Below are 20,066 nucleotides of genomic sequence, written 5' to 3'. Positions count from 1 at the left end.
CTTGCAATTAATTATTCTTTTGTTTATGTAAGGCCTTGGTTAAGATGAAAAAGTTAGTGTCACGATCGGGATTCGAACCCACGACCTCACGACCTGTCACGATAGCTCAAGTGATTTGAACAGTGGCGTATTGAGCAGAAGGTCGTTGGGTTCGAATCCCGCTCGTGACTCTAACTTTTTCATCTCACCAAGTCCTTACATATAAAAAAAGAATAATTAATTTAAAATAATTTCTAAGCTTATCAATACTACCACTAGGTCTTTTCTATTCGTGTCCCGCTTCTAGGCCCTTGAGAGGGCTTTGCAGGTAAGCTTATCAATACATATCATGAGGTATTTTGGGCGCACCAACACCGAAAGGTTTCTGGCTTTTCTGCCACATCGCTATTTATATTCTGCTTTTCATCCCTGTCATTAATCTGCTCATGAAAATTCGTTATCTGTGCGTTTGAAAAAGGGGAATTTATAAATAGAACTCGTCTCACAAACCCGGGCTTATATTATTACTATTACTTGACAATTAATTAAGGTTTTTAGTCGAGATAAAAAAGAAGTGCGGTTGAGATGTCCGAGCGGATCGAGGTCACGATAGCTCAAGTGGTAGAGCAGCGGCGTATTTAGCCGAAGATCGTGGGTTCGAATCCCGCTCGTGCCATTGACTTTTTTATCTCGACTAAAAACCTTAATTAATTGTAATATATTAATTGGTCAAGCGGACCACGAAATTAGGGAATTATTACTTGAGCGAATCTTTATTAATTGGACGACGTCGGCCTCCCTTGGAATTGTCTCTACTATAAACTTGAAAAATTAAATTACAAATTTTTTGTTTATAGTAATAATAAAGATTTTAAGCATTTTCTCGATTATTATATTGATTTGTGAAAATTGATACTAATGTAGTTTTTACAATTGACATATTTTTGTGTAATTATTTGATTAGATGCATTCTATTTAGATAAAATATGTGAACTAAGTTAAATAAACGTTATGCTGCAAAATTTTACCTAGTGGCTTAACGAAAAAGTCAGTACTCATTTGGTATTCTTCCCAATTCTTATTATTCAAAATGTACGTTTTTAAATATTGACAGATTTTGTGGAGTTTCGGCTTTTGTCTTCAGGTAAACAGGGTGAAAATAAGTATAACTGAAGTTTTCAAATTAAGAAAAATCTTCAACCACACAAGAAAACAGGGAATTTCAAATAATACAATATCTGGAGGATGGAATAATTTTATTGCCAAAAAAAAGAAAAAAATTTGTATCTTGCGAGAAAAGGAAGCCGAATATCATTGGGTTATTCTCAATATTCTACATCAACATAGAGTATAAGGTAACGATATACCACTCGCAAGGGCTGACTCACATATAGCTAAAACTTACAGACATACTAAAACATTTCACCTCGTAATAAAAATCAATAATATTTACAATTAAAATCTTCCACCTCCAGTGGTTTATTTCATATACAACAAACGAACCAATACAAAACAATAGTAAAATCTTATAATACACTATTTCTTCAATTTGGGAGCACATGTATATAATATGATAGCACATTTGAAAATTATAACTGTTTTTTCTGTTAAACATTTACAATAAACATGAACAATTAGAAGTAGTTCGTTGCTAATTAATTCTAAACTTTACGTATCACATTTTACATTCATTGGTTTGTCTCTTTTACACAAGGGGTGTTTTTAAAAACAGGTTAGTGCACGTTGTAATTGTTTAATTTTGATAATATATTTTTTTTAAGGTTTATATATTTTATTAAAAAAATAACGTTAATCACTTGGATGCCCTGTTTAACTCACTGGGATATCTTACTTCTCATATAAACAATAAATGTTTTAAATTGCCATAATGGCCGTAATAATATAATCGTTATGATGCAAACATATAGAATGTATTTCAATTTACTTCAAAACATGTTCCAATAACATAATTTAAATTGAAAGCAAACATTAGTATTTGTTACAGGGAAATTCAATCGGGCTATACAACAGATAACAATGAAGCGGGAGATATGTTTGCTTGGCAAATGTTTGCAAATAACATCAAATCTCTCCCCCCAGGTAGTATAGCAGCGAGGAGGAGTATTGGAATTTTTCCCCGAACGTATTTTCTCTGAGTTTTTCCACAATTATCACATCGTTTTTTCATGGTTTAAATGGCTGTTTGAATAAATAATTAATGTAAGCTTTCAACAAAGTCTTTTTGATTAAAATAAACGATAATATATCCAAAGAGATATAAATTAAAATAGAGGTTATTGAATTATTAAACTTTTTAAAAAGTAATCTGTCCTCTAGAATTAAGGAAAGGGGCTATTTACATAGCCTCTAATGGCACTAGGGGCTGAATCCTTTTTAGTACACTTTAACCATCCGTGGCCGTATCTAACTCTTATCAAACTTTAAACATCGTGAATTTGTTACAAGGCATTAACAACTAGCCAGGATTAAATTTACGAGTTGGAATTGCTTAAAAGCAAAAGTACACTCTTTTTAATTAACAGTTATTTCTATTGACGTTAAATTTGTCTCACTAGTGTTAAACTGGTCACAAATATTGTACTTAATAAGTTTTATAATTATGATTATTTTTAGGAACTTTTTGGTGGTCGAAATAGAGATTGAGCTTATAAGGAGGTAATAAAAGTTACAATCCGTAAGCACACAATTTATGATTAAACATTAAGTTTATTTGCGAAAAATGAAATAAATATTGACGCCAGTTTATAAAAGGTACTTCTTGCTTTTTTAAAAACATTATTTAAATAAATCATATTTGTTCAGTGGTCACAATTGAACATATTAATTATTCTTTTTATCTAAGGTTTTTGGTTGAGATGAAAAATTCGTGTCACGAGCTGGATTCGAACCCACGACCTTTGGCCCAATACGCTGATGTTCCAACCACGTGAGCTATCGTGACTTCGATCTTCTCGGACACCTCAACCTACAAACTTTCGAATTTTCACTCCATTTTGCCATTTTTCAAGTGCCGTGTAATCAGGACAGTGCCTTATGAAGTGGCCACGGCGAGTTAATGAAGTTTTAATTATTCAATTAATCCATATTCCATATTTTTCATCTCAAGCAAAAGCCTTAGATAAAAAGAATAACCAATAGGAATTATTTAAATAAACATATTAAATAATTGTATACAATAGCTGTGTTAAACAACATTTAAGATTTTTTTAAACGAATGTAAAACACTGGTCTTGTGTCTTCCCAGAACATGATCCGCCAGTTCTCGCTGTTTCAAAATGATGTCGCCTTCTTCATGAGACCGGGCTTTTTGTGCGTATTTCCGACAGCGGTAACAGACGGATCAGGATTTTTAATTTTGTTAACTCAATGGCCAAAACTTAAAAAACTATGATAAATAATATTTAGACATTTAAAGAATAAATTGAGAAGTTTGATTTCCTACAATTTATTATTTTTTTATAACTTTGTTTTGAGAAAGTTTCCTTTTCGGTAAACAGGACTTCCCAGGTTACACATTCATCAGCATGATACATTATTTTTGATTATATTTATTATAAATATTGTTGGTTTATTTATTTATTTTTTAGATTGATTGTATGGTTTGTTTAGAAAATTTAAATTATGAAAAAACCCGACAGTCGTGGCGAAGCATTTCCTTAATATACAATGTGTGGATATTACTACATTGATACGGAAACTGGGATAATATACAATATGAAATTGGTTTCAATTGGCATCGAACTAAAGAAAAAAAAAGGAAAGGGTTGCGGGTCGTCTATTTGGTGAGGTCGAATCGTCCGATTTATAACAAGGGCGGTTGTCGCCTCAGTGTACGGTGAGTCGGGAGATTCAGCGGGGGCAGGTTCGGGTGTTCTATCCTCGTCGGTGAAGACACCCTCGGCCGGAACTCTTCCGTGAATCCTGTGTTCTCGAAGGTGTTGAGGTGGTGGCCGGCGATATGCCTGGTGGTGCCTCGGGGCGTGAGGGTCGCCCAGAGCATCCTTGAGTCACCTGGATACATGACAGCCTCGCAGGCCTTTTTCGCGTTCACTCCTTCCTCTTCCTCGTGGACAGGAACAGTTTTGGCTGCTCGCTCCCTGCGAACATATCCGCCCCTATTTCGTCATTTAACAGCAGTTAGTTGTATAAAAATCTGAGTTATATACTACTTATAATACAGAAGTTAATAAATATTTTATTGGCACATTAATCACAGATTGGTATCAAAAACCAAGAAACACATTCCTCAACTTTACATCACATCAGCCCCTTTTTTTGGCTTTTCCCGACGGCATTGGCCAGTCATCTTTGCTGATACCAGAGGAAAGCATCTGGCGCACCAAACCCAAACTCAGGGGTAACCAGGAACTAACTATCTATAAGGTGGATAAATACAATAAGTACGTGTTAGAGTCTGGTTTATGTAGTCTACTTATATTTCAATGTTGCTTTTGTTTACAATGTAGCAGACATTACCAAGAACGTGTAGGTCGTTGTGTCTTAATACTTGTCTCATGTTGGTTGGAAGGGGGACTTATTTCCTAACGAGGGTGAGAAAAAGTTCGTTTCTGCCCACCCAAGCCCATGCCAGAATAACGGTCTGGGTCGGCGCTACTGACCATCACACTCATAACATTCATCGTCTCGCAATCCTATCTTAAATGGGTGATGGGAGAGCAGATTATGGTTAAACCGAAGTAGCTAAGACCATTCATCCAATAATAAACAAGGTCAAAGGGCTCGTTCACAGAATTATTACCCTAAGTCATAAATCTACCACAAGAACATAAAGATATACAAACATATCACTACCCTAAATACATAATCAACAGAATCATCAACGACTAAAACTCAACACTAACAACATCAACACATCCATTCCATTGGCTTACGGCCTACCCCACAAATTAAACATATTTGTTTCTTCTGATAATTTTAAAATAGCCTTCAAAAACTATAAAACTATTCACATCCTTTTTTCCAGAATTAAAGATCTCGCACCTGTAACAAATAAGCATGATGTAATTTACAAAATCAATTGTACAAATTGTCCGGCAACTTACTTCGGAATTACATGCCAATATCTGGATAAGAGGGTAAAACAATATAACTATGATTGCAAAAATCCCAAATAAAATCCTACAGCACTGGCTTCACCATTTTGAACACCGACACAATTTCGTCTTCAACTATCCAAAAATATTAAACACAGTACAAAACAAACATAAACTATTAATTCACTACTTTCGTGGTCCGCTTGACCAATTAATACATGGCAATTAATTAAGGCTTTTAGTTGAGATGAAAAATGGCAAAAGGGGGGAAAACTCATAAGGTGGGGTTGAGATAGGAAGTTGAAGTCCGAGTGGATCGAGGTCACGATAGGTCAAGAGGTAGAGCAGCGGCGTATCTAGCCGAAGATCGTGAGTTCGAATCCCGCTCGTGCCATTAACTTTTTTTCATCCCAAATAAAAGCCTTAATTAATTGTCATGTATTAACTGGTCAAGCGGACCATGAAAGTAGTGAATTAATGATTTAAAAAAATGAAGTACACTTCACTAAAGCTCTCCCTCGCCATTTCAATTGTTGTCGGGAATCAAAACCGATTACACGACATTTGAAAAATGGCAAAAGGAGGGAAAACTCAGAAGGTGGGGTTGAGAAAGGAAGTTGATGTCCAAGTGGATAAAGGTCACGATAGCACAAGTGGTAGAGCAGCTGCGTATCTAGCCGAAGGTCGTGGGTTCGAATCCCGCTCGTGCCATTAACTTTTTTTCATCTCAACTAAAAGCCTTAATTTGTAAACTCAGCCGCTAAGCTAATTTCATAAATCAAATTCAATATCAATAATATACATTCAACACACAAAACATATAGCACAACATATAAAACAATCATTACACTCCACATATCCAGCAATTCTACATAGTCAAATCCCCAACAATTTATCTCTCCATTCCCTCATAATCCGTTCTATAATAATCTAATAGACTTGGGTCAGTTTATTTTATCATATTTTGGCTGGACTTTATGTAGCCACGCTCAACTACTAAAACCAGCCCACTTTCAATCATAGTAATCAGTATATTACCCAATGACCATGGTTGCTTACGTGAAGCAAAGACTAATGACGGTTAAACCCAGAGAAGCAGTATCGTTTCGTTTTATGTCCGTCAAAAGCTTATTTCACAAGCTTAATGTCAAATAAACTATACTGTCAAATTGATACATAATCAATAAAATAAAACACTGTCAACAATAAGTTCAAAAACTTGATAAAATAATGTTAATTTTTAAATTAGTGACTGTTTTCGAGCAATGTACTTCAAAATAATGATCTTTTAAAGTTTCATTTTGTTATAATAATAATAAAACCTGAGTGATGTTTAATCACTGTCAAATAGATTTGGGTCTACCTTTACACTTTTTAACGCATTGTGTTTGACATAAAATAACACAAATACTTAAGAAGGAAATTATATCATAAAATTAACGAACTTATTTATAAGTAACTTTATAACGAAGGTAAGATAAATAGACCGTCTAGATATCACCAATTTGTTGTATATCAAGGATGCGGTCACAAAGAAGTTACAAATACAACTTCACGCCAAGCTTTCGATCTTTATTACAGTCTTCTCTAGAGCTCTACGGACAATTAAAACAATTTAGACTTACAATAACAATTAGGCAATAGAACAATAAATTAAGAGAAGTTAACGTACACCTTGCATAAATTTGATTACAATAAAACATTTTTTAAACTTCTAAATAACGTACCTTGTAGTTTATATATAATATGTTAATTTATTTACCAATATTCCACTAGGTTTCATCACATACATATCAACTAGAAGACAAAATGAAATTTAACAAACATCCCCTTGAAGAAACGATTAGATCTTCTCCAAAACTGCGATTTGTGGCTATTTTAAATATTGTGACGGGTTTTATTTTTCTTGATGGCGTTGCAATGGGAGGAAGACACTGTCCTATTCTGGCTGATCTGATTACGAATGAACTTGTTGATTGGATTCATTTGAGATATAAATTTGACAATGGTGTGACCTTTTGCTCATAATAAAAAGTTCCAAATTGGCAGACATTATTGATGCATCTAACTCTTATCACCCCTCACTAATGTTTATCCATCAGTTAGAAAGTGGGAGTGTCCTTCGGTTTTTGGACCTTTTGGGTATTAAAAGGGCTGATGCATCAATCATTACCTGCTGGTACCGGAAGCCGTCCAGCACAGATAGTGTTGCATTTTGCATCATTCTTTTCAAATGAAAATAAATGTTAATCCCATTGACAGAGCAAGTTAAGCGATGAGTCTTTTCACAAGGATAATGAGCAAAAGATCCCCGCCATGCTAAAAAGTAATAGTTACCCCACATCACTTATTAAGAAGTTGATTCCTCAAAGAAAAAGTCCTATTAACAACATTAACAGTGGGAATTTGGAGTGAGGATTTTCACCTATTAAATTATATAATGATGCTTATAATAATGATGCTTCTAAAAAAATTAGGTCACTTTTAGAGAATAAACTCAGTGATGTAAAGATTGTTTTAAAATGTATTCATTCAATAATAAAATTGGAAGAAAGACTTAGATGTAATGATCTGCCTCGAAAATGTCAAATATTGTATATTCCATCTTCTGTAAAAACTGCCCAGGTCAGACAAAACCTAAGTGAAACAGTGATTGATACGATACGATTGTTCTGAGGTAGACCAGGAACTATTTTGTCAAAACATTACCATGACACAAGCCCTGACATAAATCTTGATGAAGTGAAGGTCGTTGACATGAAAAAAGTCTTGAGGTAACCATTATACCATTACTTTAGTGATAACCATTAATTTTTAGCATGACAATGATCTTTTCCTCATTATCCTTGTGAAAAGACTCATCACTTGACTTTAGTGCACTGCTAATTAGATTAACAGTTACATTTATTTTTATTTGAAAAGAATGATGCAAAATGCAACACTCTATCCGTGCTGGACGGCTTCTGGTACCAGTTGGTAATGATTGATATCTCAACCCTTCTAATAATCAAAAGGTCCATAAACGAAAGGACACCCCCAGTATGGGCAAACTGTAGTGACGGGTGATAAGAGTTAAATACATCAAAAATGTCTGCCAATTGGGAACTCTTTATTATGAGGAACAGGTCATCAACATACTTTCTTAATAAATTTAATGTTAAATTTATATTAAATTCATTATATTTAGTGGTCTATTGACCAAATTACTTCTTTCAATTAATTAATCTTTTTATGTAAGGTTTTGGTTAAAATGAATGGTGTCTGAATGGATCGAAGTTACGATAGCGCAAGTGGTAGAGCAGCGGCGTATTGAGCCGAAGGTCGTGAGTTCGAATCCCGCCCGTGGCACTAACTTTTTCATTTCAACCAAACCTTACATAAAAAGATTAATTAAATGAAAGAAGTAATTTGGTCAATAGACCACTAAATATAATGGATTTAATAAGTAAACAGAAGCACAACTTCTCTAACAGCTCCCCGTGGCCACTTCATATGTCGCCGAGAATTGAATTCTGATTAGAGACATTTGAAAAAATGGCAAAATGGAGGGAAAATTCGAAAGGTTCTAGATTGGAATGAGGAGTTGTTGCCCGAGTATATCGAAGTCAATATAGTTCAAATGATAGAGCAGCGGAGTATTGAGCCGAAGATCGTGGGTTCGAATCTTCCACATGACACAGATTTTTTCATTTTAACCAAAACCTTCCATAAAAAGATTAATTAATTAAATTTATATCTCAAATGAATCCAATCAAGATCATTCGTAATCAGATCAACCATAAGAGAGACTTCCTCCGATTGCAACGCCATCAATTTTTTCTAAAACCTGTCAAAGTATTTAAAATCATCACAAATCGCAATGAATTGGAGATCTTATAGTTTCTCTATTTGTAGAATTTTATTTTTTCTTCTAGTTGACATGTTATGTGTTATGATAGCTAATGGAATATTGGTAAATAAATTAACATATTACATATTAACTATAAGGTAAGTTTTTTAGAGGTTGTATTGTAAGCCTAATTGTTATTATAAGTTGTTGTAATTGTCGGTAGAGCCCTGAAGAAAACTGTAATAAAATTCTAAAGTCATAAAAATTGGTAATATTATAAGTTTTTTAATTTTGTTTTAAAAAAAGTTGATTCTACTTACTCTCTACACTTGAGGAGGAGTATAGCCAAAAGAGAGCCGAGTAGAAGTACACCGACACTGCACGAAATCAGTATAAACAGCCATGTGTCATCGAGTTCACCGTTGCCCAAAGCTAAACAAATAAGAGTTAATTAATTAGGACTAGGTTAACGACGAGACGGCTCTGAAATTTAACAGATATTAATTAACGCGATGTGGCAATGAAGGCACGTCTGGTTGGACGTCGAGGGCTCATCAATGACGCAATAGATTACCTACCGCGAAACTCAAACAACCACTAATTAACCCGTTCTGCAGTTCCAACTCTGCCAGTATTCCATACATTTTTGACCCATACTTAAAACCCCAATTTGACAACTCCATACAACAATTTCCAATAAACGAATGGAAAAATTTTCAAGTCACTTAGAACTTTTATGTATGTACAAAAAAATTCTAATAAAGGAAATTTTAAGAGATGTCTCGATTGATGTTATTCACGAATAATCTTGACTAAAAAAGTCAAAGGATTTTTATAAAAAAGTTTTAGATCCGATTAATTTTCATAATTTAAACACAAAGTAGCCCTGTTTAAAATTACCCTCCTGAAAAGTTGTACAAGTCGGACAAAACGAGGCCCGTTTTAATTTTATTTGCTAATGAAATCTTCAAAGTTGGCGTTTGATAAAGCCGAGATTTTGAGGGCGATCGTAGGGGACGCGAAAGGGACGGTAATTGTTTTGAATAATGTTAAATTTATTCACCTCGCCACTTCTTTTATCGCGCTTCTGAATAAAAACCTTGTTTTATAAATAATTTATGAGAAAACACCCATTGTGTATCATCCTTCCACAATTCACCCTCATCATGCGTTTTTGCTCCCCCCCCCGCCATCGGGAGAGGGCTGGAGATGACCTAAACACGTCCGTCGACGAATCCAGGAATTGAATATTTTAACTTTCCTGTGAAATATACCGCCCAGTCGGAAAAGTAAAAACCTATATCAATGGGCAGAGCTTGCGATAACCTTCAAACATCAAAATGTCCCAAACAGGGTGATGATTTATAGCTCTTCACACTTTTAATCAAAATACAGCCAATTGCTCCATTTAAAAAAACAGATCTTGGAATATATTTCTTCAAATATGAAAATATATATATTAAAACAATATTATGTTCCTTGTAAACTATAAAAAAATGAAATATTATTTATAGGATAATAATTGTTGTATCAGCAACCAAACTGACAGTGAAGTAATACCTGATCAACATGGATACCGTAGTAAATCATTTCCTGCCCAAAATATGTGAATTGTACACAATAACTCACTAGGTTTTATCTCCAATAAAACTCCACCAAAGGAAAATTTGGTAAAAAATTAAGTGCTTAAATTTCTGATTTTGGACGGCATCATAAACTTGCCGAACCAATTATAAATATAAAATTAAAAAATGAGAAGAAAACATGAAAAAGAAGGATACGAGAGGTTGTAGAAAGCGAAAAAAAGAGAGGAGAGTCAGAGAAGAATTTTAAACATGTGCGTACGCGTCAAAGGAAGAATATTTAGATGGGGAAAGAGCCATTTATAATATTATAAAAAGAGAGAAAGCCATTGGGTAGTGCGAGTGATATACAAAAATAAAGAGTAAATTTGGTAAAAAGAAAGTGATAGAAAGAAATTGAGTTGGGTTGGCGTGACTTAAAGATAGAAATGATAGGAAATGTGTACTTTTCTGTACATGAGAGAGAGTAGCAAAAGTTTAAAAAAAGCAAGGATATCAACTTGGTAATATATGGATAGATGGATAATAGGGAGATAGAGACATAGCAAACGAATAAATGAGATAGAGAAAATAAAGAAAATAAATAATAGATAGATAAAAAGAGAAAGTGTGTATGTGAGATAGAGAGAGAATTGAATGGAATTGAACATTTTATTTATAAAAAAAACTAGCAAAATTAGGTTTCATGGCCCTTTCATACATTAAACGAGCACTCGAACATAAAAATAAAGTTTACACAATGAAACAACAGTAACAAAAGTTTTAAAAAAAATCAAGGATATCAACTTGGTAATATATGGACAGATAGATAATTGGGAGATAGAGACATAGCAAACGAATAAAAGAGAGAGAGAAAATAAATAATAGATAGATAAAGAGAGAAAGTGTGTATGTGAGATAGAGTGAGAATTGAATAGAATTGAACATTTTATTTATAAAAAAACAAGCAAAATTAGGTCTCATGGCCCTTTCATACTTTTAACGAGCACTCGAACATAAAAATAAAGTTTACACAATTCAACATACAAAACTCGTATAATACAAATATAATTTTTTGACTGTCTACGTATATTTTTAAATATTATTGATGTTGTGCAGAATATGATTGAACACAATGTAATGAGAGAAAAGCTTTTAGACATTTCTTATAAATATGTTTAGATTTACATGATTTTATAACATTAGGTAATTTATTGTAAAGTTTTATAGATTTAGAAAAGGATGAACTATAAAAACAGTGTGTACGACCTAACGGCATTTTAAACGCAGTATAAGATAGTTTCTTTTAACTTTACTTTTTAAAGAGAGAGGGAGAGAAAGAGAGAGAGGGAGAGAAAGAGAGAGAGGGAGAAAGAGAAATACATAAAATATTAACAATGAGATAAGGTTAGAGAAAAAAAGTAGTTTTTTCAGATACATATTCCATCACATTACATTGGAAAATTATTTTAAACTATAAAATGTACACATGTTAGGTATATAATATATCTGTCACAAAATTTGCTATGACCGACATAGAGTTAATTTTTATGTCCACGAATTTTATCACAATTTGACAATATGTAATTGTTATAAAGAAAAACTTGTACAATAGTAGAATTAAGTTCAGAATATGTTTATTTTTATAAACTTTTAAATTAGCGATTGTAAATTAACTGGAGTACTTTAATTAAGGCTTTAATTAAGGGAAAGTGTAACAAATGTATCATGAATAATGATAATATGTACTTAAATCTCCCGATGCCGTTGACCCCTTCATTTAAGAATCGGTGCCAGGAGACTTTAGGTGATTAAAACGGGCACTGTAATTCTGTCAATGTGGCACATTCATGAAGGTCTGTCGTAAAGTCTGATTTGGTGCAATTTCCTTTAACTGTTCCCGAGGCGTCCCCTACGTCAGCCGGATTTTAATAACAATAACCGAGGTTTATGTTAACTTGAATTTAATGAAGAGAAGCCCCTTTTAGGAAATTAATTCCTCTTTTCGCGGCTGAAAAAACGCGGTGCTCCCGATATTTTATTCTTGGTTGAAAATTAATAAGTCGGCTTCCTTTAATTAAAAACCAGCTTTGACGCGAGGGTAGTAATTAAGTGTTTGAATACACGTGGACGTGATGGGTTTATTTCGGGAGCAAAGCCGAAAACCCCTCGCTAATAGTGCCATCTTTGTCATGTACACATGAAAACCAGATTTGAAAATGAACTGTCAAACTGTCACTATAAACATCAGATATAATTGGTGTAAATTAATAGAAAAGGGTGTGCGGAGGCAAATCAAGATGGAATGAAGAAAACTAAGTTTCCGAACTTTACTGTTAAACTTTCTTCTAGAAGAAAGGCAACAATGGACGAGGGTGAAAACCGGCCGCAAAGTTTTGCCCGAGTTTCAAACACCTTTCTGTAAATTATGCTCATAACAGTTAACCCGAGCGATAAAGATTTGTCGAAAATTACTCGCCTCTTTTGGCTTAATTTCAGTTTAAAGAGACCTCCTTTAAAAACGATATTGAAGGTTACTTTCTGTGAATAAATAAAAATCACTTTGTTTTCTTACTTTACGTCCGGTCGGCTTTTTTACTGCTTGTCCCTTCTACAACAAGCCAAAAGCGAGTCCGCTTGGGAGAAATATTTCTCTTGGATAAAAATCTACGGTCGGCATAAAAAGTCAATTTGTCCCCTTTCACCTTCTTCTCCATTCCCTCAAAATTTGTAACAAGCGAAACTAGTAAGAAACACTACTCTCTGGGACATTTTATTAAAAACTCTCTTTATTTACTTTACGAGTTTTTCTTGACGCCGGAGAAAAAGTTTTGCACGATATACTGACGCAAATGAAATGTTATTACATGTTTTATTTTTATTTCAAAACAGCCTTCACCCACATCATTAATTAATAATTGCAAATTAAAACGTCTTAAGTCGAACCTTCTGGTTTATTCTTGATGTTCCCTATCCTTTGTAATTTAACTTTATGAGGTAATAAAACAACACTGAAGTAAACGGAAGATATGCATAATACCTTTGTAAAGTTGACTCATTCGTTATGCTTAGTTTTATTCTTTCTCGTTCATTTCTGTGGCTTTTCCAGTTAGTAGTCTTATTTCATTACTCTAATTTACCTGACAAAACACGCGAGAATCTACATTAACACTTACTACAACAACTCTTTGTGCCAGACTTTGGTTAAATTCTTGGAAAATGAAATTAGCCTTTTCTATTATACAGTGTTTTTGATCTATCTCCTTATGATTCTTTTTGAATTTCATCTCTCACTCTTCTTACTACATCCTGTATCATTTTTCTGTTGTCTTTTCTATTGCTCATTTCTAACCTGTGATTTATCGCTTAATGATTTTTCTAAATTTCATCTCACACTTTTGCTGCGACATCAATATGATTTTCCTGAACAGGACAGGCGAAGATTTCTGCTAGTACTTGTACAGGAACCTTCATATTAGACTGTTGTTAAATTCTTGAGCCTGGTCCAGAAAAATCGTTCCACACTTTATTTGTTCTGCTGAATATTTTTCGATTGACATCTTTGACCCATTGTCGAATAAATCGTTCTGAAGCCAAATAAAGTATTTGGTATGGGCTACATAACTAGGCTTTAAATAAAAATTAAATAACTTCTGATCACAAAGTTGCAATTGGCTGCCTGCTCTTGTACTTTGCTAGTGTATAGAATTTTTTTCTTTTGCGGTCACTAGATCTACATAAATATGTATGCGACTTATGTCCCTGTCGTGTATGAGTTTTAGACCACTGTCTTAATTCCTGCTTTGATTTCTTTCCATATCCCATTTGTTCATATTAAATCCTTCCTATTCAATAGGTTGACTCGTACAACAATCTTTTCTTTTAGAATATTGTCGAATTCTTATGCAAAGTATAAGAATTTTGGAAAATCGGCCTACAACTTATTTTTTCTTCCAGGGCCTTTTCTATTATATCTTATGTTATACTGTGTTTTTTATCTATCGTCTATTATTTCGTACTGAAGACAAACTTATGAAATTGTATTATATATTATTTAAATTATAAATTAAACTAATAGCTCACAGTTTCAAAAAATGCTTATTCTCGTATCATATCACCTGCGTGCTTGTTTTTCTAATTATTTTAAAACTGTCACAACCTTTTAATTATTTTGCAATCTGCCATTCCTGTTATGAGAAAAAGTGAGCCACAAAGGAGTAATCTGAAGGTGCGAGATCTGGTATATGCCTGATTGTGGAGAGATTTTGAACCGAGTATATGCAATTTTTATTTGATTGGTCTGTTCCATAAAACAATCATAGTTTTGGCGTTTTATCAAATTTTAGTATTTCTTCTGACTAAACGACAAAATGTATTCGTTATATAAGATATAGATTTGAATAAAACACAGTTTATTGAAAATTCCGCTAAGCACAAATAACTTTCTGATCCAAATGAAAATGAATCTAGGCTATAAAATAGAAAGAATATGATATATTGAATTTAGCTAGTTCAACAAATGATTAAGTTTTTGTACATCGAAAATAAGATTTTTGTAAAAATTAGCTTAAAAAAAGCCCAAACCTTTAAGCTTTATCTATTATAGCACCTTAATGTCTGGATAACTCATTATGCGATTATAGCAGAAAGTTATAATCGCCCTAAAATATTGTAAAAGTAATATAATTTAAATTTTAACAAGGATTTATTTGAAATATGAACGATTGACCTTTTTACCCTTATCATACTCCCTTGGTTTGAATATTATTTTTTCATATTGACTTCCTATTAATAAAATTTGATTAATTACTCCTGCAAGAAAGATTTTCTTTTTTTCTCTATCTCGTTTTTATTTCAATGCCAGTATCTCTTTTTTCCTACTCTATATCTATGATATATCAAGTTCAATAATCGATAAATGTACAATATCAAAAATGGTTATTGAAGCTAATAAATTAAAACTCTTCAAGACTCTGTAAGCATTGTTTAGAGTCAGCAATAAAAGGGAGAAGAACAAGAAGGTAAAAGGGAAGAAATTAATTTTGCCCCTTGGCCGAAGTGGAAAAATGACAATCCTCTTATTCCAGCTAATTTCAAACAAGATTTAAAAGGTTTAGATCGGGGACGATTTATTGTCGCATTTCACGGTTCGATTCCTTTAATCTCCATCTGGGAGTATTACAGGGGGACAGTGAACTCTGTTGTAATTTCACTTTTTTTGAACCGGTAGTCATTTTTATTGACACATTAAAAAAAGGTAAAAATAACTCTTAATATTAAAAAGCAAAAAATTATGGTAAATCAAGCGTGCCATATATAGCCAATACAACCTTAAAAAATGTACGACTCTTGGTTTAAAAGCGTGCATATTCGAATGAGAAGGAAACCCTTCTCGCGTCTTGTAGAGACGCTGGAAAATTTTGTTTTCTTCGGAAGCACAGTCGGGCTTCCAGTCCATCAAGTCTGTGGATAGTAAAAGGACGGAACGACTCCTTTTTGTCCTGAACAAATAACGGGACGTGTTTCCTTCTTGAAGGGACAGCCTTAAGCTTTTACCCCTAGGCCACTTATTTACGACAAAATGTAAATACAACCAATGTTAATTTGTCATGCAAAACTTCCTTTTTCTTTTTTATTTGAGCCACTTTCTAATTATATATTTGTTTTGTTTTTTAATGGAAAAGTGTATTTATAGTTATGTGGTTGCGAGATGAGAGTTAGCTGTAAGGAGAAAGGGAGATTACTTTACTCCTAGATAATATTTATAATCCCATTATGTTTAGTGGTCTAATTGACCAAATTACTTCTTTCAATTATTCTTTTTATGTAAGGTCTTGGGTGAGATGAAAAAGCTAGTATCACGAGCGTGATTCGAACCCACGACCTTCGGCTCAATACGCGGCCGTTCTAACCACTTGAGCTATCCTGTATTCGATCCACTCGGACACCAACTCCCTAACTCGACCTAAAACCTTTCGAATTTTCACTCTTTTTTGCCAGTTTTCAATGGTGTCCGAATGGATCGAAGTCACAATAGCAGCGGTTAGAGATAGAATAGAAGTGGTTAGAGCAGCGGTGTATTGAGCCGAAGGCCGTGGGTTCGAATCCCGCTCCTGACACTAGCTTTTTCATTCGGTTTTTCGCCATCGTCAGTATTAAAGACTACTTATTAATCCTTAATTTATTTATTTATAATTACTGTTATAGATAATTAAGACATACAGAAGAGCTTGGTTTAATACAACATAATATGTAAGTAAAGCAAACATAAAATGAGACATACAAATAAGAATAACATTACATTGACATTATATTAAATCTTTCAATTAATTAATCTCTTTATTTAAGTTTTGATTGAAATGAAAAAGTTAGTGTCACGAGCGGGATTCGCACCCACATTTGAAAAATGGCGGGGAAAAAAAGAAAATTCGAAAGGTTTTAGGTCGAGATGGGGAGTTGGTGTCCGAGTGGATCGAAGTCACGATAGCGAAGTGGTTATAACAGCGGCGTATTGAGCCGAAGGTCGTGGGTTCGAATTCTGCTCGTGACACTAGCTTTTTCAACTCAATCAAGACCTTACATAAAAAGATTATTTATAATATTTTAATTTAGTCTCGTTATCTTCAACAGATAAAGAATAAAAGAAAAATCTCCTGTGGCAATCACTTATTGGGTTCTTATATAAATAGACATTTCAGAATGATGAGATTCACATTTATAAAATAGCATAATACCAGACAACAAAAGTTGGAATCACAAGCATATTTCTGTAGGAAGGTAAATTTTTTCCAAAAGAAATTACATATTACATGACTGGGGGTATAAATTTTCCATTGTATGTTTTCTTTTTATTCTCAAGTTCGCTATGTTTAGGTTGATGGTTCATATTTGATTCTTACCGTGCGGAGGAAGCTCAATGAATTGTATGCCGCCGTTGTTCGGCAGGGGTGTGTCGCAGAGGGATGTGCACGGTTTTGAACTGTGGTTCATAGTTATCTGGAGGTAGCTGGGCAGCGGGGGTGGCGGCAGGGTGAGGATCATATCCGGAGGAGGGCCGATCTCGAGAAATTCCGTGCAGTTCTCTTCCATATCGGCTGAAAAAAAGTCAATTTGAGCGGTTTTTCCGTTAGATTTCGTCATCACATGACCACAAGTTGGCAAGAATAGCACAAACAAAATACCTAAAACAATGTAAAATTTACATGAAAAAGGTAAAGTTGTTTTTGAAAGACATCGATATAAAATATTTAAAAGTTTACAAACGTAAAAATAAAAGTATATAAGAGGAAAGTAAACGAAAACAGCAAAGAAAAGGGCATTCCTATTAGAGATTTTTATTACTTTAAAGTATAGCGACACTTTTATGGAAATATAATCAGAATTTTTTTTTTTAAACTAACACAAAACTTGTAACTTTCAATGATACACATTACCGATTTAATGCTAACTTCTAACTGCAAATTGATATAAATTTAAGAAAATCTATTCTTGAAATAAGCCTTTGGAACATAATAGCTCCTTAAAATTAATCGGGCGGTTCAAACTTGGCCTATTGGTTGTAAAGTTAGGTGCTGAGCCAATATTTGTTGTTTGCCCAAATAACATCTTAACTCATATTCCCCAAATCCGTGGTAGTTCAAATTTCAATATCACTTACTAACATGGGTTTTTACTTTTAAAATTTCAGGAGGATTTTTAAAATTATATTTCTTTTGATACAATTTCCACATTACAAGTATAGATAAGTTTATTATTAACCTTGGTCTCAATCTAATTAAATAATTATGTCAATTATTGTTATTTTCCTAACATAAACGCTTATTTGGGCGACAACGCTCTTTTATTATGTAGGGAGAACAAATCCCAAACTACGGAAGAAGTTGTTTACTTCGGACAGTCTCCTTTGATAAAGGACACAGGCGGAAACAACCCTCGGCGGATACACAGGGGTAGATTGCTGAGAAAACAACCCTGATACTTTTATTACCTTTAAACCAATCCCTTCGCCTCTATCTCCTCGGCCAGAAATCCCACGACTAGTTTGTATAAATGAAGCCGTTCTTCACAGTGGATTCAGATTAAACCAAACAGAATGAATTGTTCAATAAATAATTTAAAATCGAATTAATACAAATAGAATACAAGATTTTAAAAAAAACAAAGACAGATTTTGTATTTCATGAAACTATTGTTTGCCTTTAAATTTAAGGGAGAAGATAATCCTTCAGAGTAGGAAAAGTGCTTCGCTCGACCCTCGACTCAACGTAAGTCATACACGGTTAACACGACTACTTTTGAAGCCAAAACCCGCATTGTGTCCCGCATGAACAAATACAGACTGACAAGAAGAAGGTTAGAGGTAATTTATTATCAAGCCAACAAGAATTTTCAATAAGAATATAGATATATAAAACTAGACAAAACTCCCGTCAAATATGATAATATTTGATCTAGCACCGGTTTGAAAGCTTTTCTTCGCTTTTTTTGAAAGAATTTTATAGTTCATATTATTTCTGTTATACACTGACGGGAAAAAAATTCCGCCAACTTATAATATCACTTGATTTCTATATATTTTTATATATTAATCAAAGTTTCACGTTTTACGATTAATAATTGAATCTTTGTCTAAAAAGTAAAAATAAATGTAAATTGCTAAGAATAACGAAAAATTAAAAAATTAAAAAAGTCAGGCATAAATTTTGTTTTAATTAGCATTTCAATATTGCGTATTTCCTCCTATTGCGTTAATTACACCTCTAAAACGCCTCAGCATACTTTCTACCAGTCTGGAAATGTCTCTTTGCCGGAAGTTAGCCTATTCTTCAGGAAGTGTACTTTCAAAATCGTGGAGTGTATCAGCTAGTGATGGAAGTGCTCTTATTCGCCTTTTGATGTTATCCCATAAATGTTCGCTGGGGTTCAGGACTGGCAAGGCTAAGAACTTACTTTAGAAAGTTCGATTGTGCTAGTACTATGCGAGCGGGATGTGGATGTGCTTTATCGTCCACTAGAATAGGATTGTCGCTGATTTCATAGAGTATAGGTAACGCGTGATGGTTCAATATTTCATCCTCATAGCGAGTGGCCGTCAAAGACCCTATACGAACAACAACCAACTTTGTGCGACTCTCCGTTGAAATTCCCGCACACATCATCAATGAGCGTTGGAAAGGTTGACTTTGAGAAAACTTACAGGCTTCGTACCTTTCATTTCGCCTTCACACTCTTTCGCGCCCAACTGGAGATCATAGAGCAAATCTACACTCATCTGTAAAAAGTACAGCAGACCAATCATCCAAAGACATGGCTGTGTTCTTAAGCAAATGCGAGCCGTGAAACTGCTTGCGTTCTGGTCAATTCTGGTCCTCTTACGGGGTGAAAAGCCATCAGTCCATATTTATTTAATCTACTTCGAGCAGAGCGTTCAGAAATTTGACGCCTCGAACATCCTGGAGCTGATGAATCGCTTGAACAACAGTAAGGTGCTGGTTTCGCGAAATTCTCAGTCAAAAACGGTCTGTTACCCTAGGGCCTATAACTGTGCCTTCAATGGTAGGACCCAGTTTCTCAAAAACGTCTAACGGCGTCTCGCAGTTTTTCGTGGGCAATTCCGATTGA

At 33.9% G+C, this 20,066-nt stretch overlaps 1 protein-coding gene across 3 annotated transcripts in view; it reads right to left on the bottom strand.

Moving 5' to 3' along the window:
* Nucleotides 1-3,143: 3,143 nt before the first annotated feature.
* Nucleotides 3,144-20,066, bottom strand: part of LOC106667854 — a 60,582-nt gene continuing 43,659 nt past the window's right edge. For 2 of the 3 annotated variants that reach the window (XM_024227520.1, XM_024227519.1), the window contains exons 2-4: nt 17,345-17,539; nt 9,204-9,315; nt 3,144-4,115 (exon numbers count right to left, since the gene is read on the bottom strand). In XM_024227520.1, coding sequence (XP_024083288.1) covers nt 3,803-4,115; nt 9,204-9,315; nt 17,345-17,534 — 615 coding nt within the window. In that variant the 5' untranslated portion in view covers nt 17,535-17,539 and the 3' untranslated portion in view covers nt 3,144-3,802. The remainder of the gene's footprint in view (nt 4,116-9,203; nt 9,316-17,344; nt 17,540-20,066) is intronic. The other variant, XM_024227521.1, reaches the window with a different exon arrangement.

The sequence above is a fragment of the Cimex lectularius genome, unplaced genomic scaffold, assembly GCF_000648675.2.
Source record: "Cimex lectularius strain Harlan isolate CLEC.00 unplaced genomic scaffold, Clec_2.1 scaffold87, whole genome shotgun sequence".
NCBI lineage: Eukaryota > Metazoa > Arthropoda > Insecta > Hemiptera > Cimicidae > Cimex > Cimex lectularius.
This window is presented reverse-complemented; position numbering and strand designations above follow the sequence as displayed.